We start from the raw sequence: 26,418 nt of genomic DNA on the forward strand, positions 1-26,418 counted from the left end.
GGCTGTTGTTGTTCCTTGTGATTAAGTCCCTATCCCAGTGGTCGGCAAACTCATTAGTCAACAGAGCGGCAAACCGCGGCTCGTGAGCCGCATGTGGCTCGCGAGCCGCAGTTTGCCGACCACTGGCCTAGGTCAATTATTACTGTGATGATTGCCAAATAGTGACTTTTCTAATTTCGTCATTCTACATTTTATAGCTGACAATCTACTCTGAGTAGCTTTCCTTTTCCCTCAATTATTTATTCATAAAAATACATACCAAGTAAACAGTATGTAAATACATACTCCTAATACCTGTGAAGTTCTTAGGTGGAAAAGTCATCAAGTCTGCAGCTTGCCCTCAAATGTTTCAGCAAAATAACACACACACACAAAAACACATACACACATTAACTCAAGTGAAAAAATGTTAAGTTATTCAATTTAGGTGAACAGTATATGGGAGACCACTGTATTGCTTTGCAAGATTTTTGGTTGGTCTGAATTTTTTTAAATAGCAATTTTAATTGAAAACTACCACAACCTTCACAAATATTTGAAAAAAATTAAAATCAGTCTATAGACTTAATTTACCAGTTTTTGATTATATTTCAAATTTTATTCCCATTGTCTATAGAAATTTAAACAGTAGCATCTGTGCAACAGTCCTCTGAGGCAGAACACCATACACAGATCTTACACACTAAGATAACAGTACCACGTTCGACAAGACTGTTTCTGGGTTCAGTAAACCAAGCCTGACAAGCCAACTCAAGATGAATGATTCCAGTTGTAGGACATAGTGAACTTATCATTTAGGGAACATTATAAATAATATTAAAGTGTTACACAGACTTATGAAAGTTCAGTCTTTTTCCCAAAGACTATATAGACAGGTTCATAATACAGAAACCTGTACATTACAGCACTCTGAGGTTTAGCAAAGCATACGTTATAGACACATTTGCCATACAGTGCAATTTTATTGTATGAGACATGAATAATAGTGCAGGTAATTCCAAGAGTCACATTCAAATATATCAAGAGTACATTCAAATACCCGCTATTGAAGAAATACATATTCTTTTTTAATAACTAAGTTGTGCAAATACAACATTTTTAGTGTAGATGGTGATAGAGCTATAAGGATTCTAAACAACAGAATTTTGAGTGTTTGTGAAGAATAATCCACCTCTCCAAAGATAGATGCATTGTAAAAGTGAAACAAATGTTTTGGGCAGACAGACAGACACAGGCAGTGCTGTACAACTTGTTTTTATTACAGACCACAAATGTAGTTAATCTGTTTACTCACAGATGATCAACCAGGATGACTCTAAAAGTCAGCAAGTTCTCATCAGGAATTATTTTTCCCACTATGTTTCACTAAGTTAAGCACAAGCTAGAGTTCCACAGTGTCATTAAAAAATAAAACCTTGGGTTTTGTAGAGGAAATTTAGATAAGAAGTCCAGATTTTCTACAACCTAATCATAGAGTTTCAGAGGGTCTCTTCTGGGCTGTTGGTTTAAAGGAAGAAGATGCTGTGGACACTCTATTATAAAGACTGAGTGAAGGTAAAAGCAGTTTTATTCGGTAAAACAAAATTTAGAAAACTGATATTGTCAGAAAATTAGCATTTCATATCATCTGAGAATAAATAATAATGGTGAAATCAGTCTTTTAATTTTTTTTTTGTTACGATGGTGAATTAACATAAAAACACTATCTGGTAATAACTTAGGATATCAGCTCTGGGAGGGAGGGAAGACCTGACATGCTAAGGAATAATAAAGAACTCATCTATATTGCCTTGAGGTATAACATAAACCTGGATCAGATGTACTGAACAACTTCATTCTCTGGTAAATTTCATAGCTGCCAGAACAGAGGATCAACTATTTAAAAACTGTTCATTTTTGGTCCAAGAAATAACTTTCTGATAAAGAGTGTTCATAACACCCTCATACACTTTTCATTCATTAAATCTGGATATGGATAAATTACCAAAACTTTTGTCTCAGGTTAAGATCTTACAATAAGTGAACCTGATAACCCAGTTAATACTGACAATTAAAATAGCTAATCCTGAAACCTGATTAACTACAAGACCTATATCTTTAAGCAGATTTTTAAAATATAGCAAAATGTTCCTAGTTTTCACTTAGGGAGACAATCACTGGTTAAATCTCTTCTATGATACTGATTTTTTAATTTCATATAAATATTAACTGAATCAAAGGCTATATCTCACTAAATTTCATCGTTGAAAATGAAAAGCAATGACACATCATCTCTTAAGTCAGCTTTCAGAGTTCAAAGAAAAGTTTTTTAAATTCCCCAATGGGATCTGAAATAACTGTTTACTGTCTTCCAAAATTTTCCTAACAATCACTTTAAAATCTTGCTTCAAAGGCTTAATTTTTCTTAGAAATTAAACACATTTATAAGTTGTTTAAACCTCTTAGATTTTAATTTCTGCTTGTTTTCTTACCATTAAATAAAATCAAAATGAAATTTGACAAAACAATTAATTGCCAAAAAGTCTAAACAGGAAAAGTTTCAGCATTTTTATATTATCAACCATGTTTTTCTGAATTAAAAAAAATCAATAATTTAAATATAAAGATCTTTGTATGCTGACAGGAATGATAGCAATCCTTTGTATTTTTAAGATCTTTGTGGGGAGTACTTTTTGCATCCCAAAAATGTAAACCAGCAGCCTTCACTACAAATGAATACGGAAGATGCCTAATATATAAGAACTCACTTATCTCATTTGATTTTTATTGACTCCTATGGGCCAATTTGCTTGCTCACTATTTCTGCCATCATTCTCTTCATTAAAGATTTTAAAGCCACATTTGTCAAAGACAATTGTCCAAACTTAATGTTTTAACAAGTATCTTCTCAAGAGTATATCCATTGTATGGTATTCTTCTTATCCAACGGATGGGTAACTTAATAGTATTACTAACAATGCTCTTTGCTATATTTTTAATGCACTTGTTTTTGACAGAATCCTTGAGTTTGGGAAAACCTTAATATTCACATAATTAGATGACTCCTTTGAAAGTGCACTCTTTTACACCAAAGTTTGTTTTTACAAGCTATAATCAGAACTGTGATTTGGACAACTTATATATATAAAAGCCCAAGTGACTGTCCGAACGTTCGACCGTCCGACCGGTAGCTATGACCACAATGACCACCAGGGGGCAGATGCTCAACACAGGAGCTGCCGAGCTGCGGTGACTTGGCAGCTGTAGTTCTTGGGTGACACACCTGGAACCAGAGAGGAGGGAGCCTGATTCCGGGGCGTGTCACCTGAGAACCGCCCTCTCGCAATCCAGGACCCCTTGGGGGATGTTGGAGAGCCAGTTTTGGCCCAATCCCCATAGTCCAGCCAAGGGACCCCACCTATGCACTAATCTGTGCACTGGGCCTCTAGCCTCTAATTATAAATTAATACTAAAATGCAAACTTTTCCGAACAGCTTAAGACTGCTATTTCAATAAAAGAAATAAAAAGAAATTAAAACACTATGCTATTGTACTCTGGCTCACACATAAAATGTGCATCAGGAAGGTGGGTATAAATTAATGGCATACAATTTCTCTATGACCAAACCTAATAAAAACTCCATCTAAAAGTTAAAACCCATAGAGGCCCTATGGCCAATCAATATCACTAGTGGGGAGCCACTTTTAAAAAATTACTAAAAAAAGGAAATGTCTAGGCTTTCTATTAACAGAGAAGGGGCACCTTCTTCATATTTAATCTTGAGACAAAATTAGAAGAAAACAAAAAAGTCAGCTGCCTGAATAAAGCAGCAAGCAATTTTGAGGGGCCATAAAAAAGCTAGGGTGTTTTCCTCTTTTAAAAAATACAGACTTTTCACACAACACAGAGGTATATATAACAGGACGGTACACCTCCTTTGTTCCTTGCCTTAGCCTTCTGGTGAGGGCTTTAATGCCCGAGATTCACAACTACAGCCAAGAAAATAAGCCGAGAACAAAACGGAGCTGACAGGAGAAGGCAGGCACATTTACCAAAAGAGTTCTGACTATGAATTGTTGTCCAGCCTTTTGCTTCAAGTCTGAAGAGACAGAAAAAATATAAAACTTGGGCAACCGGAGATAAAAGAATTTGCCACTTTCTAAAGCTTCTGAATGTGGCCAGAGATTCTGATAGAGTCAATTTTTAAAAATTGTATTTTTAGTTCAATACATAGCTCTGAAGCAGGGTTCAGATTTGGTATGTTTTACACCAAAATGGTTATTATAGATGGGGTAGAAATGGTATTAATGATTATTTTTCAACAATCTTCTTAAAGAATAACTGGAATTGACAGTATTTGTTAAAATGAGCAATTCCACAAAACAGAAACGGAATGCACTGAATTGCAAACTTTTAGAGTTTCAGGCATGAACTAGCACAGCATAAATAGTCATCACTTTTCCTATAACATTGAAACATTTCAATCTGAAGTTTAAAACATAGCTGCATCATGTTCATAAACTTTCACCTCCACTTAAATTACATTTGCCTAACACATAATGGACAAATCAGCAGAGCCCAGATAAATTTTCAAAAGGCTCAAACCACCATGAAAGTTGTAATTTTAGTATTCGTAAACACTTAGAATACTTAAAAATAAAACAAAACACAATAAAACATACACATATATACATAAACCAGTGCAATGAGAATGTCAGACAAGGGCAGTGTATCTCTGGTTTAAAGAAACCATATTTGTAGCTTAATTATAACAAATTAACATCTATTATAAAATGATGGTTCAATGTTACATCCAGCATCTGATACATATTTAATATGTATGATAAAAACCTGAAAAACCAATTCAACAGTAACAATACCATACCAGTAACAAATTCCTAATTTATTTCTATATTGAACATACTTTTACTGTCTACTGTTAAATTTATTTCTTAAGGTAAATAGCAGAGGACTATACCTGTTGCCCTTGTAAAAATAATTTACCTTGAATAAATATTCAGAATTTCCTCTCCTGACAAACCAGAGTGAGACTGAACCCATCTTTGTTAGTCCAAAACTATTTTAAAGAGAATGGCAAAGGTATTGGAAATGGCATGTTAAACATAACATTCTTGGTTTATCCACCATTTCAGTTTTGAAAAATATTTATATTTTCAAAGTATTTAAGTGTTTGATCTTTTTTTTAAACTAACATATCCCCTAAAGAGATTAGTCATAACCTTGACTGGTCTGAAGCACTGTTTGGAAAGTGGACACAGAAAGCTTATGATGAAATGGTGCATAACACTAATGGTATTACATAGGTCACCTGGTTCACATAAAATAACTAGCACCTCCTTCCTGCTCCCAAAGTAAAGAGGCCTAAGAGGCCACATAAAACATGTGTAATTATAGTAAACTGCATTCATAAAGTATTGAGAAATCCATTAGATTAGAGGGTTCTCACATCTAAAGCCTAAGTTCAAGGCTACTATGTAAAAGTGAGCTGAAGATCAAAAGGGGAGAGGTGGGATATGGGTGTGGGAAGGTTCTTACACAGGTGTGGGGACATTTTTCAGGGACTCTCCTGAATCCCATCCTTAGTCTCCAGTTCTGCCAACTGCCTCCTAAGGAGATTTACTTTTGCTTGTAATTCCTTATTATATTCAATGATGTTAACCATTTCTTCATATGCTTCATCCAAATACTTGGAGGATCTGTTCCAACGCAGGAAAATACCTATTGAGTCCAGGAAAGGAAAACAGAAGGGAGAAAGATACATACAATGGTTAACACTAAAGGTGTGGATAATATATAATTCCATGTATTAATTTTTTCACAGTTCACATCTATGTTTTATTATATTCTAAAATACACAGGAATCTCAAGCTATTAAAAGAACACAACTGAATAGAGTATTCAAGAAATCACTATTTCTATGTACATGCTCAATTCTTCACCCTCCCCCACACACAAAATTATGAAATATATCAAAGTACTGTTCTCTAATATATTCAGGAAAACAAGCTGATAATTTACAATGGCATAAACTTTCCAGTTTCATAACAGAAATCGTTCCCCCCACAATTATAGAACTTTATTCAGACCCGTGAGACCTTCTACATGTGTGAAATCACTTTTGCTGGAAACATAAGTTACAGTAAAAGCAGAACCACAGAAACTTACTTAAAAGACTAAAGTTCATCTCTCTCTCCCTCTCCCTCCCTCCCTCTGTTACTAAATAGGCAGTCTTTCAATTATGCAGGCAATTGCTTCTTTCCCCCAAATAAAAATTATCATTTTATTGTGGACTAAAAGTAGACATTTTCTCTCCTCTACATAGACCCATGTTAAATATATCATCTCAAATTAATGGCTTAAACATATCCAAGTAAGGAGGAACAAAAACTTTCCAAGTTGGCAACACGTCAGTGGCTGGCAGGTTTACAAATGTTTTATGGTTCATTAAAATACACTCCATAAACCAAACTCCAAACTGCCATGGGCTCTAATGAGTCTTTTTTTTAAAAAAAAATGTTTTTATTGATTTCAGGAAGGGAGAGGTAGAAAGGGATACAAGCATCAATGATGAGAGAGAATCACTGATTGACTGCCTCCTGCATGCCCCCTACTGGGGACTGAGCCCACAACCCGGGCATGTGACCTGATCGGAAATTGAACTGTGATCTCCTGGTTCATGGGTTGATGCTCAACCACTGAGCCATACTGGCCGGGCAAAAGTCTTTCTATATATGTCCAAATGCTACTCTCTATCAGAAAGGTAGAAACATAGCTTAAAGATTGACTGACCTGTGTTGATTTTTCCATATAAATGAGCCTATTTTTAAAATCCTGTTCTTCAATACAGGAATTACTTAATGGTTAACTATAATGTAAATATAAACAGCAGAGAGAGATTTTAAGGCTGAAGAGCAGTCTCATTATACACTCCATATACCTACCATGAGAAGATTTTATGTAACACAGAATTTCTTCCAGTTCTAAGCTGAGGAGACACTAAATACATATGGAAACTCTGTTCTTAATAGAGTGATAGGAATTCATTCACATAACAGCAAAGATTTCCTCCTATCACTTAATTCCTAAACTCTCAGTAAGATTTGGTAAAAACTAGTTTAGGTCATCCAACTCCCAAATTTGGCTTTTCTCCCACGTAAGCTAGTCTCTCATTTCAGTTATTAAGCATGACAGTGGCTTTAGGTAAATTGTCCCAGAAGTCTTAAACAAGAAGTACAGCTGAAATCTCCCATTTGAGAAATCACTTACCCTGCACCTGTGACCACCTACAACACTCAAGAGAGTAAGCAAAGAGAAGTTCTGAGCAGCCTCAAATTCCCAAAGCACTAATGCTCAGGCTTAGAGAACCCCGAGACATTCTGAGGCCATTTCCCCACAATTCTGATGAGGGGACACCTCAACAGATAGGATTAGAAGCACAGACTGAGGAGGAAGAAGGCGGATGTGAGAGCGGACGTCCAGAGAAGTGACAGAAAACAGACTGGATCTCGAGCCAAGAGAGCCAAGCAATCTGAGATCCTTTGACACATATAGAGGGCAAATTGCTGTCCACACATGAATTGTCCTTGAGAGCATATCAGAACACAGTAGAATAACACAGTAGATGACATTTATGGAAATTCAGTTCAATTTACCAAACAGCTGGCATCCTTGTGTATATGCCTGATGCTGTTTTACTACAAAGATGAATAAAGATATACCTTTAAAAAATGATTACAAATAAGTTAAATGGTATATTTCAGTCTTTCTTTAATGACTGGCTAATATATTTTAGATAAATTTTGGCTATTTTTAAAAAAACAGGCTTTGGTATTTAAGAAGATAAGCTTCAGGAGTCTGAAAAATGAATGTAGATGAAACACCTTTAGAATAGATTTGAAAATTAAGCACGGATTATTGTTCCACACGGGCAATGCATTGATGGATGGCATCTGTGACAGTGTAAACCCTAACTAGAATGGCTAGCTCATTCCCCCTTCAGTAACATGTAACAGAAGAGCCTACCCTAATGACTGCTTAATAAAGGAAACAGAAACCATCTCCTAGGAGCTTACAATTTATTCCTCTCCCAACTATCTACCAACTTTTCTTATACAAAAAGTAATGTACTTTCCCTCATTTCCATTAGGATGGATTCTACCAGGGGGTGAGGGTGTGGGGTGTGGGGTGTGGAACCCAACAAGAAAGTAACAACTCTTGGCAAGGATGTGAAAAAATTGAAATCCTTGTGCACTGTTGGAGGGATTTTAAAAAGGTGCAACCGTTATGGAATACAGTATGAAGGTTCTTCAGTAAATATTGAGAAAAAAATACACACAGGTCTGAGAGTGAGGTCCACCTTACCATCTTCAAATATCAACAACAGCATGTCCTCACAGACAGCTAAAAGCTCATCCTTGACTAATGATAAAAAGTTTGCAAAGGATGCATGGCTTACCCTCCCAGAGCTGAAGACTCTGTGGAGCAACCGAAGGCCAGATGACAAGGTTGTTGGCTTCAAAGAGAGGATTGGTGAATTTACTCAGTTCACTGGGCTGATTGACCCAAGACCACAGAGACATCGTTTTCTGCTGTAGTTTCAACTTACATCTGATCAAGGAAAAAATTGCCATTACAGCAGTTAATTTATAACAACTATCAAATGCTCCTCCTAATAGGACAATTTCTTTTCTGTATGTTAGACGGTGGAATGCAAGATTTTTAGTAGCGGAATAAAATGTTGTAAAATAAAAGTATCTTTTAGAAAATTCAGCACTGTAATTCTCAAAACAACAAAACCAGAAGAAGGAAAAAACTAGAATCTGGTCATGTCATACACAACATTGTATCTGGGATTGTATTTTAACTCAAAACATCTAAATAGATTAAAAATAAATATGTATCTTGATATAAATATAGATTTAATCTCTATTCATTTAAAATGAGCAGTCTTCACAATAATCCCATACTACATCCCCAGGAACCAGGCATGATGAGGATAAGAAACCAATGCACCACTGCTCCCTCCAGCCCCCTACCCCCAAACCCATGACTAGCCAATCACTGCACTTTTTCAGGCTGAGCCCACCCCACACAGCTTAAGAATCCTCCTCTATTAAATGGGAATCAGAATGTGAGAGAAAATCTATTTGTGACCCCTATATTGAATGTAGGTCTGAGAGATATTAATAGGTACTACACCAAATAGAATCCATAGTCAAATATATTATTTAAATGCCGAATTAAAGTTATATCCACTGCTTTAACAGAGAAAGGCTACAGCAGGAGTAGGAAGACGTGTACTCTAGCCTGACTTTTGCTGACCAGGGGCCAGGTGGATGAAAATTTTCATCCTAAATCTATAAAACCGGATGGAGGGTGCAGTTATATGTTAAGGCTTCTTGCAGATGTAAAATACTATAATTCTATGTAAAGAAATTATAATTTAAAATAGTTTCCCAATTTATTCAAAGCTTTTTAATCAGTATATGGATTGATTTTAATCTAATGAAACAAAGTCGTAGGATAGGCTCACAATAAGGATACATACACTTCACATAATTTATACTAACTGTAATCTCTACCATCTTATAAATAACACTAGAGGCCCAGTGCACAAATTTGTGCACAGGTGGGGTCTGGCCAGCCTAGCCCCAATCAGCAGATCAGGGCCGGGCCTGTCAGGAGGAGGAGATGGTGGGAGGTTGGCCATCCAGCCCGCCCCAATCGGGCCAATCAGGGCCGGGCTGGCCTTGGGGGAGGGCCTCGGGCAATTGGCCAGTGGGCCCCACCCCCAATTGGGGTGGGGGGAGCAAACTGGGGGGCAAGGCCGGCCATGGGGAGGGGCTGCAGGCAGTGGGCCGACCAGCCCTACCCATCAATGGGGTGGGGAGGCTTATCAGGGGCCAGCAGCCTGAGGGAGGGGCTGTGGGTGGTTGGCTGGCCAGCCCTGCCCCTGATCAGAGTGGTGGGGGGCCAATTGAGGGCGGAGCTGGCTGGGGGGAGGGACTGTGAGTCTATCAGGGTGGTGGAGGCTGATCTGGGGTGGGGCAATCAGGGCGGGGCCAGCTGGGGGGAGGGATGTGGGCCGATTGGGGTGGTGAGGGCCCATCAGAGGTGGGGCTGACTGGGGGGAAGGGCCGAGGGGGGGTTGGCTGGCCACCCAGCCCTCGATCTGGGTGGGAGAGGCCGATGAGGGGCGGGGCTGGCTGGGGGGAGGAGCCGCAGGAGGTTGGCCAGCTGGCCCCTCCCCCAGATCGGGCCAGTTCACTGGCTGCAGTGGACGTCATAGCAATCGGTTGTTCTGGCGTTCTGGTCACTGGCTTTTTATATATATAGATTAATGCAGAAACAAATCTTTTAGGGAGTGGCCAAAACAACATAAAATGGAATGGCCTCTATGTGAGCAGTGTACCCACCTTTCACTTTCATTGTTGCCCAGAAATGTTCCAAATTGTGAGGCATAAGCATGCTCAAAGAGCATGATGAGGAAATTCTCATTAAATTCAAAAGAACAAGGGAACTGACGAAGTATCTGCCACACACAATCCAAGAAGAGAAGAAATACAGGCGACTCCCACTTCTGTTTACTATTACAATAGGCCGACTGTGCACAGCGCTGTTGGAAGGGGTGACCAGCCTACGAGAAAAGAGGGAAATGATAAGGGAAAGAGGGAAAAGATAGTCAGACCCTAGTGAGATTCCACATTCTATTAACATTATTTAACAGGTGCAATGAAACTCCTATTAAATGAAACATAATATAATTTTGGTGACTGTTATTTAGATTATGATTTCTTGGTTTAAAACAATTTCCAAATTCTTAACCATAGAACCCAAACTGTCCTTGGAATGCCAAATAAAATAATGAATAAACTTATAAATATTTTGTCTGTGTAATTTGGAGCATAGTCAAAGAACTTAAGCTTTTCAGGTACAAAACAAAGGGCAGTTAACACCTTCTATCCATCCAAAGCATTAACACATAATAAATCCAAATTGTAATTAGAAGGGCCAGAAATTATTTTCTCCAAAGATACTTCCATTTCCAAGATATATTTAAACATTTATTTTTAGTTACAATTGTTAACTAAGTTACACAGTGTATGTACATTCACAAATTAACCTCTGTCTTGGAGGATTTCTGCCTAGGTTATGAGGCCTTTATTTCAATTTTCATCCACAGCCTTATGATAGCAGTGTTTTGTACTAAGGATAAACAGATGAACTGGGCAAGGTCTCTGACCTCAAAGAAGTCACTTTATTTTGGTCTAGTTCAGGAAAACAAGACACAAAGAAAATGGACCTAGCCGAAACCGGTTTGGCTCAGTGGATAGAGCGTCGGGCTGCGGACTGAAGGGTCCCGGGTTCGATTCCGGTCAAGGGCATGTACCTTGGTTGCGGGCACATCCCCAGTGGGATGTGTGCAGGAGGCAGCTGATCGATGTTTCTCTCTCATCAATGTTTCCAGCTCTCTATCCCTCTCCCTTCCTCTCTGTAAAATATCAATAAAATATATTTAAAAAAAAAAAAAAAAGAAAAAGAAAAAGAAAATGGACCTAAACATCAAAACGTCATACATCATATCCACACCCACAAACCAGGATCACGAAATCAATTATTAGCTGTTCCTCTGCACACAAAATAGCTTTTCTCACCTGCAGCCACTCTCTTTCTATCAAGGCCTCAAAACCACGGATGGTCCTGCTTCTTGGTTCCAAGATGATCTGGGCCAGGGAGGTCACCTGAAGTGTGGAATCAGTTCCTTCTGTTCCATGAATCAATATGGATGCTCCTTCCCTGGTAGGAAAATTCAGAGTACAAATGGGATACTCCCAACATGGTCAATCAAGTCTGCTAATAATAAACATTTACTGAATACAAAGTCTTATGTATTCCGTACTGTCCCATAGGGTTAGAGTCTAAATAAGGCATATTGAAGACAGCTCCCTGGGGAAAAAAGTAAAACTATAGTATGAGTCCCAAATTTCACATGGCAAGAATCCCTTCAAGCTATAACAAATTTTTACAGAATTTTTTTAGCTAAAAATTTTCTACCTTTACAAAAACAAGCAGTCCTTAACACACACAGTAGGCACTTACCTTTTCTGCTTTAATAGTTGATTAAAGACTTTTCTCATCGAACCTAGAAACATACTTAAAATTATTTTTCTGTATCTCTCTGACCTTGATTCTACCGTTTCACTATCAGCTAGCTGACTATAAGGACACCTTCATCAATTGTAATGGGAAACAAGTCTTGAACTGTACTTTGAGAAACATGAAACAGGAAGAAACATTAAAAATGTTTTAAAAATAAAACTGTCAATATAGAAAGGAAGTGGCGATGATACCATGACACTTAGGAGTTTGTCTGGGACCTCAATATTCTAAAGAGAGTGGGACAAAGTATCAAAAACTAAATTAACTACATCTCCCTTCTCCTTCTTCCATGTCTTACATTGAAATGACAGTGAAGAAAATTTTGGGCAAAAAAAGAAAAGAAATTCACCACTTTCTCATAAAAGTTTCATGTTTGGTCATTACTGTTAATTGTCTTCACATGTACATATATACTTTGTATAGCTGCAAGGAAAAGTAATTTATTATTATTTCCACTTTTATTATAAATACTAGAGGCCCAGTGCACGAAATTCGTGCACGGGGTGTGTGTCCCTCAGCCCAGCCTGCACCCTCTCCAATCTGGGACATCCCTCTCACAATCCAGGACTGCTGGCTCCCAACTGCTCGCCTGCCTGCCTTCCTGAATGCCCCTAACCGCTTCTGCCTGCCAGCCTGTCACCCCCAACTGCCCTTCCCTGCAGGCCCGGTCAACCCCAACTTCCCTCCTCTGCCGGCCTGGTCACCCCTAACAGCCCTCTCCTGCAGGATTGATCGCCCACAACTGCCCTCCCCTGCTAGCCATCTTGTGGTGGCCATCTTTGACCACATGGAGGCAGCCATCTTGTGTTGGAGTGATGGTCAATTTGCATACTACTCTTTTATTAGATAGGACAGAGACCCGGTGCACGGGTGGGGGCCAGCTGGTTTGCCCTGAAGGGTGTCCTGGATCAGGGTGGGGGTTCCCTTGGGGCGTGGGGTGGCCTGGGCAAGAGGCCTGTGGTGATTTGCAGGCCGGCCACACCCCCTGGCGACCCAAGTGGAGGCCCTGGTATCAGGGATTTATTTATTTTCTATAATTGAAACTTTGTAGCCTTGAGCGGAGGCCAGGGCCGGCCAGGGCAGGCAGGAAGCTTGGCTTCCTCCATTGCCAGGGGCAACCCGAGTCTCCTGCTCGCTCTAGCTCCGTTGCTGCCGCCATCTTGGTTGGGTTAATTTGCATACTCACTCTGATTGGCTGGTGGGTGTAGCAGAGTGATGGTCAATTTGCATGTTACTCTTTTATTAGTGTAGATTTTCCCATGTATCTATGCCATCTTTAGAAGTACTGTATTAATGGTTATTAAATATTCTATTACGTGATTAACTACAATTTATTTAATCCTATGATTGGATAATAAGGTTACTGCCAATAATAAACAACTGCAGATGATGCACTTAGCTTTTTGCCTTTTGCTGAATTGAGTTCTTAATTTGAAAATAAGACTCCCTGATGTTCACTTATGGCTAGGCCAGCTGTGGGCAAACTATGGCCCGCGGGCCGGATCCGGCCCGTTCGACTGTTCTATCCGGCCCGCGGAGCCGAAAGAGTGGAGGGTTCTCTTGCTCTCCCCTCCACTCCTTTACTTTGAATTTATATTAGTTCACACAAACACTCCATCCATGCTTTTGTTCCGGCCCTCCAGTCCAGTTTAAGAACCCATTGTGGCCCTCGAGTCAAAAAGTTTGCCCACCCCTGGGCTAGGCTAACAACCTCATTTGTAGTATGAAATCTAATGAGTAGCCTGAAAAAGGTATGAGCAAATATTTTAAGGCTTCTGATATATACTGAATTTATATCTTGTTATCTGTGGTATATTCTGAATTTAATTTACTTAAGATCAATTTTTACATGTTTAGTAATTAAATATAAGGGCAGATTTTTATGGCGGTACAAGTAACAAGCTAATATATATCAGAAAAGGGAAACGAAACATTGCAAAATAACCAAAATCTTCAACTTTCCTAGGAGTGTGGAAGTTCCTGTTTTTTTAAGGAAGCAGCTCAAACTAAACGAAAGTGGAGTTAACAAATACTGTTCTGCACCTAGACCTGCATCATCTCACTATTGTGGCTGAAAACTTGGACAAATGGTGATAAGTGTCTACTACAATTCATGTTTCATAAGAAAACAGGAGCCTCTGGTATTTATCACGTAAGGGGAAATCTTTTAAACTTAGGCTAAAAAGAAACAAAACCCTTAATATATGCACCTCATCATTCTGTATTATTCATTTCCCATATTTTATTAGATAAATGAGCTTCGTCTAAAATAAAAGAACAGTGACAGCCTGGGAATCCTGACTTCAAGCCCATTCTTGGTTCTGTCACTAACTTACCATGTGATTTTAAGCAATCCATTCTATGATCCATTTCTCACTAACCATAAAAAATTACATATATCGTTCCCTAATTTGGAAGCATCAATAAAATAAATTAGATTCTCAAAGAAAAGTGCCATCCAACTATGTGGTGGCAATACTTATACCTACCTATTGTTTCAGTGGGAATCCCCTTCTTAAAAAGGGCATGCTAAGCTTCTGCCACAATTTATACCATCCTTCTGCCTCTGTTCAAGTCTTCTGCCTCAAGTCTCAAGGATTAGCAACCTTCAACTGAGTGAATAAACTAAAATCACTTCATATACTTCACATCACTACCATCAGGTTTTCTCAACTTGAGATCCTGATATAACTGCACACATTGAGTAGTTTGTAATAAGATATCTGAGATTAGAAAGGATTATTTTACTGTGTAACAAAATTATATGCATCCTTTCATTGTTATTTCAAAAGTAAGAAGGCAAGTTTGGCCCTCTGAGAAGACATAGAAAAACTTTTCTTTCTCACAGTTTCAGAAAAGGAAAACTGGTAGATTAATAATTTAAGGACTGTATAGAAAAAAGTTAGGTCTTTGGTACTTAAAAACCTTGTGTCATCAAAGACATATATGTACATGGTTCACAATTCATTCAACAAACATTAATTATCAATTAAATGACGAACTCTATACACATACTTCATTGATAACTGAATGCCACTGACTATCTTATATAGTAATTTATAAAATGATCTGAACATGAGATATAGAATAGGCCCAAACTTTATTGAACTTCACTTTATTGCACTTTGCAGATATTGCATTTTTTACAAATTGAAGGTAAGACCCTCTACCAGCATAAAGATTACAACTCACTGAAGGCTCAGATGATGGTTAGTTTTTTAGAATAAAGTACTTTTTAATTAAGGTAGACACTTTTTTTAAAAAAGAATACTATTACACACTTAAAAGACTACAGTAGAATTAAACGTAACTTTTAAATGCATTGGAAAACCAAAAATTTGTGTGACTTGCTTTATTGAGATAGTATTTGCTTTATTGCAGTGGTCTGGAACCAAACCCACAATATCTCTGAGACATATGTTAATATATAAACATGTATGGATAAAAGCAAAGTTTAGTTAGCAGTGCATGTCCCATTCTGGAGCACTGAAATGTACTTTACCTGTCGATACACTGAGCCACTAGACAGGCAGTTGTCAGAATCTCTTTGATGTGAGTCAGCCAGTTGGAAGACTCCAATTTACTGAGCCATCGGTCCATGTTATGAGTTTGGTCATTACAAGCTTCCACAAGTTTGACTAAGCTCTCCTGAAGAATGTGATACCTTTCAAATATGAGGAAAAGAAAAACAAAACAAAAACAATGAAGGAAGAAACCAAACCAAAAACTCAGCCTCCAATCAATCTAAGAGCAAAAGTAGCTCAAAATACTATAATATTTACCTTGCTATACAATAACCTAAAGATTAAATAATGAAAAGATAATATTTCAACATGATTGCAAAGATGCTTAAAATGCCTGTCAAGAAGGTAACTGATCCTCATCTAAATAGATTAAACACTAGTCGAAGGGCGGAATTATCTGATTGGGGAGAGAGCCAGGTCAGAGACAGCACCACTGACATCTGCAATCCTACTCCAATGGGTCTACCCGGAACTATCAGCAGGGGTGCCCAAAGCCAGCTCCGACTCCCACCCATCTACCCAGAAGTACCTATAAACCACTAATTGCAAGCATAAAAAAGAGAGATAGAGGAAACAAGGTGTGAAAATAGGTGGGTATGGGGGAAATTAAATGTCTAAAGTCTTTTGACTAGGAAAATACAGTTATCCATAGCTTATCTGGATAAATTTGGTGACCACTGATCTATAAATAGAGGAGCAGACCTTGTGGGGGATGAAATTTCAGAGCTGACTTGCAGAAACAGTGCTATTTGACTAAAACTCACCTGTGAGCATCCAAGGTAAGTTTTCTGTTCATCTTACAAAACACGATGACAGGATAGCCAGTCAATTTTGGACTCTAAGTTAATGTTTAGATTCATTTGGAAACTTGTAATTTTTGAACAGCTAAGGGTTCACCCACTCTAATTAGCTTCAAATAAGAGCCCATCACTGTCTCCAGAATCTTTTACCTCTCAATAGACTTATGAATCCGCCTCCACTGGGGATAATGAGCTTCTTGCTCAAAGCCGCCTCCTTTGGCTCTAGCTTGCTGAGCTACATTTAGAGATCGAGTATCAATGATGTATCCACGCTTTCCTGCTCTGAGGGTAGCATTTATCAGCTTCTCATCTTCTTTGCACCGTCTCCCATTTGTGCCAGTCAGTGGCTGACCACTTCGCATAATTACCTAGAATCACAATGTAAAACTTAAGCCCTAGCTGGGTAGCTAAGTTGGTTAGAGCATCACCCCGCTACAACAAGGTCACAGGTTCCATCCCCAGTCAGGGCACATACAAGAACCAAGCAATGAATGCAGAAATAAGCAGACAAGAAGTTAATGTTATTTCTCTCTCTTTCTCTCTTCCCTTTTCAAAAAACTTAATAGTAGCTGCATTTAAAGTTAAGTTTTTGAAAACAGAAGTAAATTAGCTAGCATTAAGAGTATTTCAAAAACAACTGGAGATGGATCTGATCCCAAAACAAAGATACATTTCTATTTATTGACAAAGTTAATAACTGTAAAACAAAAATAAGCCTTGCACTTTCAAATGATTTTTCCTCCCATTATCTCAAAATACTTTCACATAATAAATTTTAGTTCCTTTTTAAGATGAGGTATTATAATTCATTTAGTCAGTGAGTAATTATCCAGTTGATCTAGCCCTGTAATGAAGATAATAATGGCCTATGCACCAGTAAACTTTTGCTTCAACTACCTAAACTTAGGGCTGGCAAGAATTATAAAGAAAAAGGCACCAATTGCAAAATAAAAAGTTTACCCATTATTCTTGTTTTGGGAACCATTTTCAACATCTTGAAAGCTGCTTGGTGTTATTTATCCTCCAGTGGCCCTCTTCCATCCTTTTCAGTATTCCAGGACTTAACCACTTGTCTCCAAATATTACGAACTATATATTTTGAAGGTTTGCTTTTGAAACTTTTCTCAATAAATCAATAACTATTACACTGATCTCTACCTGGTGAATGGCTTAGAGTTATTTCAACTTCACGCCCTTGTATACATTATTATCTTAACTACCCTGAAATTTAACATGATCAAGAAAGGTCATCCACTGGATGACAATAGCTAACTCTCAGATGGCACTCACTATGTAAATGGACACTCAATATATTTAACATCAATTATTAAAATACTTTGTAATGAACCCCAGTAAAAACAGATATACTATTAAGCAAGCAGAATAGACAGCCTGATGCAAAAATAGCAGATTTTTAGAAATCTTTTTCCCCTAAATATCCGTGTTTGACTTAATACCAGGGGAAAAGAAAAACAGGTGGTAATAATTTATCCACTAATTTACTATTGGTCTCAAAATGAAGTTGTTCATTGACTGAGAGAAAGTAGAGGACAGAAACAGATTTAGAAAATATTTAAGAAACAAATACTTGTCTATTCAATTCCTGATGCCCATGTTTACTTATTGTGACTAATGACATGTGCCACTTTTCTCCCTTTTGAAAATAAAAACTTCTGTTCAATTTACCAGTATCTTACCATTATTCTGATCAGAGAAATTTATTTTTCTGCCTGAGAACATTAATTTAAATAGCACATGAACATTATTAGTTCCCTTTGTATTAAGTCCTGAGGATAAACCTAGCTGGGCTAAGTTTATTCCTAGGTATCTTAATTTCTTTTGTGCAATGGTAAATGGGATTGTTTTTTTAATCTTTCTTTCTATAAGTTCACTATTGGAGTATAAAAATACCATAGATTTCTTGGCATTATTTTGTATCCTGCTACATTGCCGAATTCATTTATTAAGTCTAATAATTTTTTGATGGAGTCTTTAGGGTTTTCTATGTACAGTATCATGTCATCTTTGAATAATGACAATTTTACTTGTTCTTTTCCAATTTGGATACCATTTATTTCTTCTTCTTGTCTGATCGCTGTGGCTAGCACTTCCAGTACTATGTTGAACAGGAGTGGTGAAAGCAGGCATCCCTGTCTTGTTCCTGTTCTTAGGGGAAATGGTTTTAGTTTTTGCCCATTGAGTATGATGTTGGCTGTATGTTTGTCATATAAAGGCTTTTAATTTGTTGAGGTATGATCCTTTTATTCCCACTCTGCTGAGCGTTTTTATCAGAAAAGGGTGTTGGATTTTGTCAAATGCCTTTTCTGCATCAATTGATATGATTATGTGATTTTTGTCTCTCAATTTGTTTATGTGATGTATCACATTTATTGATTTGCGGATATTGTACCACCCTTACATCCCTGGAATAAATCCCACTTGGTCATGGTGTATGATCTTTCTAATGTAATGCTGCATCCGGTTTGCTAGAATTTTGTTGAGGATTTTAGCATCTATGTTCATCAGGGATATTGGCCTGTAATTCTTTTTCTTTGTGGTGTCTTTATCTGGTTTTGGGGTTAGGGTAATACTGGCTTCATAGAAAGAGCTTGGAAATGTGCCTTCCTCTTGAATTTTTTGGAGTAATCTGAGAAGGATTGGTTTTAGTTCTTCTTTGAATGTTCGGTAAAACTCCCCTGTGAAGCCCTCTGATCCAGGGCTTTTGTTTGCTGGAAGCTTTTTGATTACTGTTTCAATTTCATCAGTAGTTATCAGCCTATTCAGATTTTTTGATTCTTCCTAATTGAGTTCTGGAAGCTTGTATTTATCTAGGAATGTGCCCATTTCGTAGAGGTTGTCCAGTTTGTTGGAATGAAGTTGTTCATAGTATTTTTTTTTTTTTTTACAATCCTTTGTATATCTGTGGGGTCAGTTGTTACTTCACCTCTTTCATTTCTGATTTTGTTTATTTGGGACCTCTCTCTTTTTTCTTGGTGAGCCTGGCTAGAGGTTCATCAATCTTGTTTATCCTTTCAAAGAACCAGCTCTTGGTTTCATTGATCTTTTGTATTGTTTTTTTGGCCTCTATGTCATTTATTTCTGCTCTGATCTTTAAACTTAACTAAGGAGGTAAAAGACCTCTACTCTGAAAACTACAGGACATTGAAAAAAGAGATAAAGGAAGACATAAACAGATGGAAGAACATACCGTGCTCATGGATTAGTAGAATCAACATCATTAAAATGTCTATACTACACAAAGTAATCTATAGATTCAATGCACTCCCCATTAAAATACCAACAGCATATTTCACAGACTTAGAATGAATTCTCCAAAAATTCATCTGGAATACAAAAAGACCCCGAAGAGCTGCAGCGATCCTGAGAAAGAACAAAGTAGGAGGGATCTCAATACCAGATATCAAGCTGTATGACAAAACCACTATTCTCAAAACTATGTGGTACTGGCACAAGAACAGACATATAGACCAATGGAAGAGGACCAATGGAATAGAATAGAGAACCCAGAAATCAACCCAAACCACTATGCTCAATTAATATTTGACAAAGGAGGCAAGAATATACAATGGAGTCAAGACAGTCTTTTCAATAAATGGTGCTGGGAAATTTGGTCAGATACATGCAAAAAAATGTAACTAGACCACCAACTTACACCATACACAAAAATAAACTCAAAATGGATAAAGGACTTAAATGTAAGACAGGAAACCATAAAAATACTAGTGGAATCCACAGGCAGCAAAATCTCAGATATATGCCAAAGCAATATCTTCACCGATACAGCTCCTAGGGCAATGGAAACTAAAGAGAAAATAAACAAATGGGACTACATCAAAATAAAAAGCTTTTGCACAGCAAAAGAAACCCTCAACAAACTAACAAGAAAGCCCACTGCATGGGAGAACATATTTGCCAATGTTATCTCCGATAAGGGTTTAATATCCAACATTTAAAGGGAACTCATACAACTTAACAAAAGGAAGATAAACAACCCAATCAAAAAATGGGCAACGGACCTAAATAGATACTTTTCGAAAGAAGACAGAAGGAAGGCTGAGAGACATGAAAACACTAGTGACCCGGTGCATGAAATTCGTGCACATTAAAAGGGGATTAATTAGAGGAAATAATTTAATATTGCTATTTGCCCTTTCTCTATAATAGAAGTATCAGAGATGAAAGAAAATTAGTAAAATGTATATGAAAACCTTCCTCCTGTCAGAGTCTGGGGCTCAGCATGGGACCCAGAGTCAAGTCCCCGCCCACTCACATGCACCTCAAAATCGCATGAGACCCAGACCTGGCTGGGCCCCCTCATTGGGCGAGATCCAGACCTGGCCAGTCCCACCCTTGTCAAGACCTGACAGGCAGGGGGCATAGCCTAAGGTCCCCTGGCCCGGCGCCAGGACAGGGGGTGTGGCCTGAGGTCCCCCAGACCAGAGCGGGGGGCATGCCTTGAGGTCCTCAGTCAAGCCCTGCCAGGTGGGGGTCACGGACTGAGATCCCCTGTCAAGCCCCGCTGGGTGGGGGGCATGGCCTGAAGTCCCCCGTCAAGCCCTGCTAGGCGGGCGGGGCACAGCCTCAGGTCCCCTGGCCCAGTACCAGGAGGGGGGCACAGCCTTAGGTCCCCCGTCAAGCCCCACTGGGCAGGGGTGCAGCCTGAGTTCCCCCAACACAGCACTGAGGGTGCACCTTGAGGTCCCCCGTCAAGCTCCGCTGGGTGGGGGGCACTATCTGAGGTCCCCTGTCAAGCCCTGCCAGGCAGGGGGGGCACAGCCTCAGGTCCCCTGGCCCGGTGCTGGGGCGGGGGGCACAGCCTAAAGTCCCCTGTCAAGCCCCACCTGGTGGGGGGCGCGGCCTGACGTCCCCTGGCCTGGCACTGGGGTGGGGGGAGCAGCCTGAGGTCCCCTGTAAAGCCCCACAGGGGTGAGGGAGGGTGTAGCCTTAGGTCCCTGCTGATTGCTCCTTAAGGGAACTTGGCCTCAGCTGTGGGTGCATCCATCTTTGTGACAGAATGATGGTCAATTAACATATTCCCTCTTTATTAGATAGGATGCTTAAGGTCACTAATTATCCGAAAGATGCAAATCAAAACGACAATGCAGTACCATCTCACACCTGTCAGAATGGCTATCATCAACAAATCAACAAACGACAAGTGCTGGCGAGGATGTGGAGAAAAAGGAACCCTTGTGCACTGCTGGTAGGAATGCAGACTGGTGCAGCCACTGTGGAGAATAGTATGGAGTTTCCTCAAAAAACTAAAACTGGAACTTCCATTTGACCCAGTGATCACACTTCTAGGAATATATCCCAAGAAACTAGAAACACCAATCAGAAAGGATATATGCACCCCTATGTTCATAGCAGCACAATTTACAATAGCTAAGATTTGGAAACAGCCTAAGTGTCCATCAGTAGATGAGTGGATTAAAAAACTGTGGTACAGCTACACAATGGAATACTATGCTGCCTTAAAAAGGAAGGGACTCCTACCATTTGCAACATCATGGATGGAGCTGGAGAGCATTATGCTAAGCGAAGTAAGTCAGTCAGAGAAAGATAAATATCACATGATCTCACTCATTTGTGGATTATAATGAACAACATAAACTGATGAACAAAAACAGATCCAGAGACAGAGAAGCATCGATCAGGTGCTCAAACCTCAGAGGGAAGGTAGGGTAGGGTGGGGGTAAGGGGGAGAGATCAACCAAAGGACTTGTATGCATGCATATAAGCATAACCAATGGATGCAGACAACAGGTGGTGAGGGTGAGGACATGATTGGGGGAGTGGGGGGGGGGCAATGGGGAGGTAAGGACACATATGTAATACCTTAATCAATTAAAAACACACACACACACGCACACGCGCACACACACACACACACACACACACACACACACACACAAAAAAAAAACCTAACTGGGCTTTTCTAAAGTTGAGCAGCATCACAGAAAGATTTCAAAGTCATATACTGATCACAGAAAACACTCTACTCCCAATTCCCTGAATTTTAAATGAAGGAAGTCCTAGCAGGAGTGACTAACCACTTCAATGGACAGGTACACGGAGAAGGGAACCATTTCTAGGAAAAAAATCCTCAAACCAAGTCTTTCAGTAGACTAAGCAGCAGTACTGTACACTTACCATTTCATTTTTTTTATGATAATAGCTGAGTACCGGGAAGCGTCCTCCATGTCGAAATGTAGCCACCTTCCGAAGAGCCTCATCATCAATGGATTTCGGCACTATGACAATTGGCGGATAAGAGGGGCAGACTGCAAATTCCTTATTAACATAGCTTAACCTCCAGTCACTGGTCTGAAAAATACATAATATTTCACAGCTAGTATCTCAATGTCACAAAATAATCTGAAAAAATTTAAAGGACCTTAGAGATCAACTTTCATACAATGAAGAAATTTAATAGAAGGATATCTATCAATAGTTAGATACTTCCAGAGAAAACGAGCTCCATTCTTTAGTCAGCTTTCTGCAATGCTATGTATCCCCAGTTCCTAGAAAGTTCTTCCTCATATTTAGCAACATTTGTTGCTCTATAACTTCTTCTATTGGTTTTTACTATGATTTCAGTACAAGTTCCCTATCTTACATGACATCCCATCAAATGTGTGACAGACAGTTGTTTCTCCCTTTGTCTTTTATTCTCCACGTTAAATATATTAAGTATATCCACGACTATCAGGGCCAACACATCATCTCATTCATCCTTTTTTGGGTACCATTAACAAATTAATGGTACTCTTAGAGTATAGCAACAGAAAGTCTGTAATACTTCGTATAATGTTAAACCAGAACAGGCGAGACTAGAGTTACTACTTACTTCAAATCCCTTGTTCCTTTCTATTATTTAAAAAAGAAGAGCCCTAGATGGTTTGGCTCAATGGATAGAGCATCAGCCTGTGGACTGAAGGGTCCCAGCTTCAATTCCGGTCAAGGGCACATGCTTGGGCTGTGGGCTAATCCCCAGTACAGGGCATGCAGGAGGCAGCCAATCTATGATTCTCTCACATCATTGATGTTTCTATCTCTCTCTTCTTCTCCCTTCCTCTCTGAAATCACTAAGAATACATTTTAAAAATAAAAAAGGAGAAAGCCCTGGCTGGTGTTGCTCAGTTGGTTGAGTGTTGTCCCGTGCACCAAAAAGTTCTATTCCTGGTCAGGGCACATGCCCAGAATGTAGGCTCGATCCCCAGTAGGGGCATGCAGGAGGCAGCCAATTGATGGTTCTCTCCCATAGATGTTTCTCTTTCCCTCTCCCTTCCTCTCTCTCTCTAAAAAAAACACATACAAAAAACAACAAAAAAAAAACCCAATAAAAACATATTTTTAAAAAATTAAAAAGGAGAAACCAGGACAAGGTAAGATGCTGAGTTTAGTGTTATGAGAAAAGCCATGAGTAAGTCAAATGTACCTTATCACTCATCAAAAGGAAGTAAAGTAAGGTGTTGGGTTATTTCTCAACTATTATTCATAGTTCTCTCAAAAGTTACTCACAGCTGAAGAGTAGAGCTCAAACTCTTGCTCAGGAAGGAAAGAATGCCAGCCATCTTCTATCACTTCAAACATGGGCCGGTAAAAGAAAGGGTACATCAAAGTGATGGAGTCCAGGGTAGATAATGCCTAGGGGATAAAAAGGAAATAAAGAAAGGAAAAAGGAACATACCACAATTTAAAACACTTTCTAACTGCCAAATTGGTATTAAACAAACATGACCTACTAATGATGGGCATATTTGTCTAACATATTTATCACTATATACAATTATAGCTTATTGAAGCTAATTTCTGTGCTTCTGGAATCTAACAAGATATCTGGCACATAACATACACTCAATTAGCATTTGCTGAATGAACAGAATTTTAAAATGTGCATACCTGTTCTAGGAGAAAAATGAAATAAATCTTTGACATCATTTAATAAAGCCTAATAAAACAGTTTATATATTTTTGGGGGGCCCTAGCTGGTTTGGCTTAGTGGACAGAGCATCAGCCTGCGGACTGAAGGGTCCCAGGTTCAATTCCAGTCAAGGGCATGTACCTTGGTTGCGGGTACATCCCCAATAGGGGTGTGCAGGAGGCAGCTGATTGATGTTTCTCTCTCATCGATGTTTCTAACTCTCTATTCCTCTTCCTTCCCCTCTGTGAAAAATCAATAAAATATATTAAAAAAATAAAATAAATAAATAAATATTTTGGGGGGATCAGAGAACAAACAGGTTTTGGTAGTCAGTAAAGCCTTGGCTCAAAATCTAGTTATCAACTATATAAACATTTTAAAATAATTTAAAATCAGCATCTGTGCCCAGCTGGCATGGCTCAGTGGTTGAGTTTGGATCTATGAACCAGGAGGTTATGGTTTGATTTCCAGTCAGGTTGCGGGCTCCATCCCCAGTAGGAGATGTGCAGGAGGCAGCCGATCAATGATTCTCTCTCATCATTGATGTTTCTATCTCTCTACCTCTCCCTTCCTCTCTGAAATAAAAATATCTTTTAAAAAAATAAAATAAAATCAGCATTGGTTAGTAACTGTAAAATAGGGTGATACAGCTTAGCAGCCAAAGAGTCAGACTGGAGTCAGAATGCTGGATTCAAATTCCAAACTCGAGTGCAATAGTAATTAAGTTATATAACTGCTCCATGCCTCATTTTCCTCAGCTGTAAAATTGGGGAAATAACAGTACCTACCTCATAAAGCTGTTACGGGCATTCAGAGAGAGAATGTGTGGGCCTAGAGCAGTTCCTGGCACATAATAAACTCTAAAATAATTTTAGCTATTACATGGTCCACATATTATATACTCCACATATGCTTCATCAGTGTTCACTCCCTACCTAGAGTGATATGCCATTTGGTCAGGTATCAGCATATCTTTATGCTACACTGACCCATTTTCAAGCCAGGACAATAACTCTAAGGTCCCACAATGAGCCTATAATCATCTGCAGCACTTGAATTCTGGGTGGCAACACCAGAAAACCTGACTAGACAGGAGCAACGGACGGACAGAATATCTTCCATTGAGTGGCAATTTCATCCTTTGAGAGGGTAATTATGGAAAGCATTTCTATGGCTGAACAAAAAAGCACCAAAATCAATGAACGTAATTCAAACTGCAGTAATTATGGGGACACACACACCTGGAGGTCAGAGGGCCCAACATCATGCTAATACCCCAAAACTCTCAGAATGAAGCTACCTCCTTCTAGGTCATAGAAAGACCAGACACAAAAGGATGGGTATACGACTTATTAAAAAAATAGACTGAACATGTCATTCATCAGTTTAACAAAAACATCCCCATCCAAAGTTGTTCTTCTTTCTGTCCATAAATCATGAAGACTTCCTCGAAAGCTCATAAAACAGAAAATATGGAGAAGCATGGCTCACTAATCCATTATCTACTTCTACATGTCTTTGGCTGCCAGTCACACCAAACAGAAGCAAAAAGCCAATATCCATATCTGATGTAGGCCAGGGCTATTATTAGTCAGTTCAAACATTATTTTATTCATTCATTTATTTATTTTTAAGATATTCTTTGCAACATTTAGAAAAAATTTTACTAAAATACAATTGATAAATAAAACTGTAAAATATTTAAAGTGTACATTATGATACATACACATTGTGAAGGGATTCCTCCCCCCATTGAGTTGATACACTGTCACCTCACATCACCTTTGGCTGTTGTTTTTGAGAACATTTAAGTTTGACTCTTTCAGCAAATTTCATTCAAACAATATAGTGTTTTGAAAAATAGTCACTATGTTATACATTAGATCCACAAGCTTTATTCATCTTATAGCTGAAACCACTTTCTATTCTCTATTTCTATGATTTTGGCTTTACTTTTTAAGATCCCATATATAAGACAAGTACAAT

General features: G+C 38.8%; 1 protein-coding gene across 1 annotated transcript in view; it reads right to left on the minus strand.

The window, feature by feature from the left end:
- Nucleotides 1-951: 951 nt before the first annotated feature.
- The window catches only part of MTMR9 (myotubularin related protein 9), a 34,743-nt gene continuing 9,276 nt past the window's right edge, over nucleotides 952-26,418 (minus strand). Inside the window, exons 3-10 of the mRNA XM_080676185.1 lie at nucleotides 24,030-24,155; nucleotides 22,659-22,832; nucleotides 16,635-16,852; nucleotides 15,663-15,824; nucleotides 11,656-11,797; nucleotides 10,417-10,637; nucleotides 8,457-8,608; nucleotides 952-5,719 (exon numbers count right to left, since the gene is read on the minus strand). Coding sequence (XP_080532311.1) covers nucleotides 5,556-5,719; nucleotides 8,457-8,608; nucleotides 10,417-10,637; nucleotides 11,656-11,797; nucleotides 15,663-15,824; nucleotides 16,635-16,852; nucleotides 22,659-22,832; nucleotides 24,030-24,155 — 1,359 coding nt within the window. The 3' untranslated portion in view covers nucleotides 952-5,555. The remainder of the gene's footprint in view (nucleotides 5,720-8,456; nucleotides 8,609-10,416; nucleotides 10,638-11,655; nucleotides 11,798-15,662; nucleotides 15,825-16,634; nucleotides 16,853-22,658; nucleotides 22,833-24,029; nucleotides 24,156-26,418) is intronic.

Source organism: Plecotus auritus (assembly GCF_963455305.1).
Source record: "Plecotus auritus genome assembly, chromosome: 6".
Classification (NCBI taxonomy): Eukaryota; Metazoa; Chordata; class Mammalia; order Chiroptera; family Vespertilionidae; genus Plecotus; species Plecotus auritus.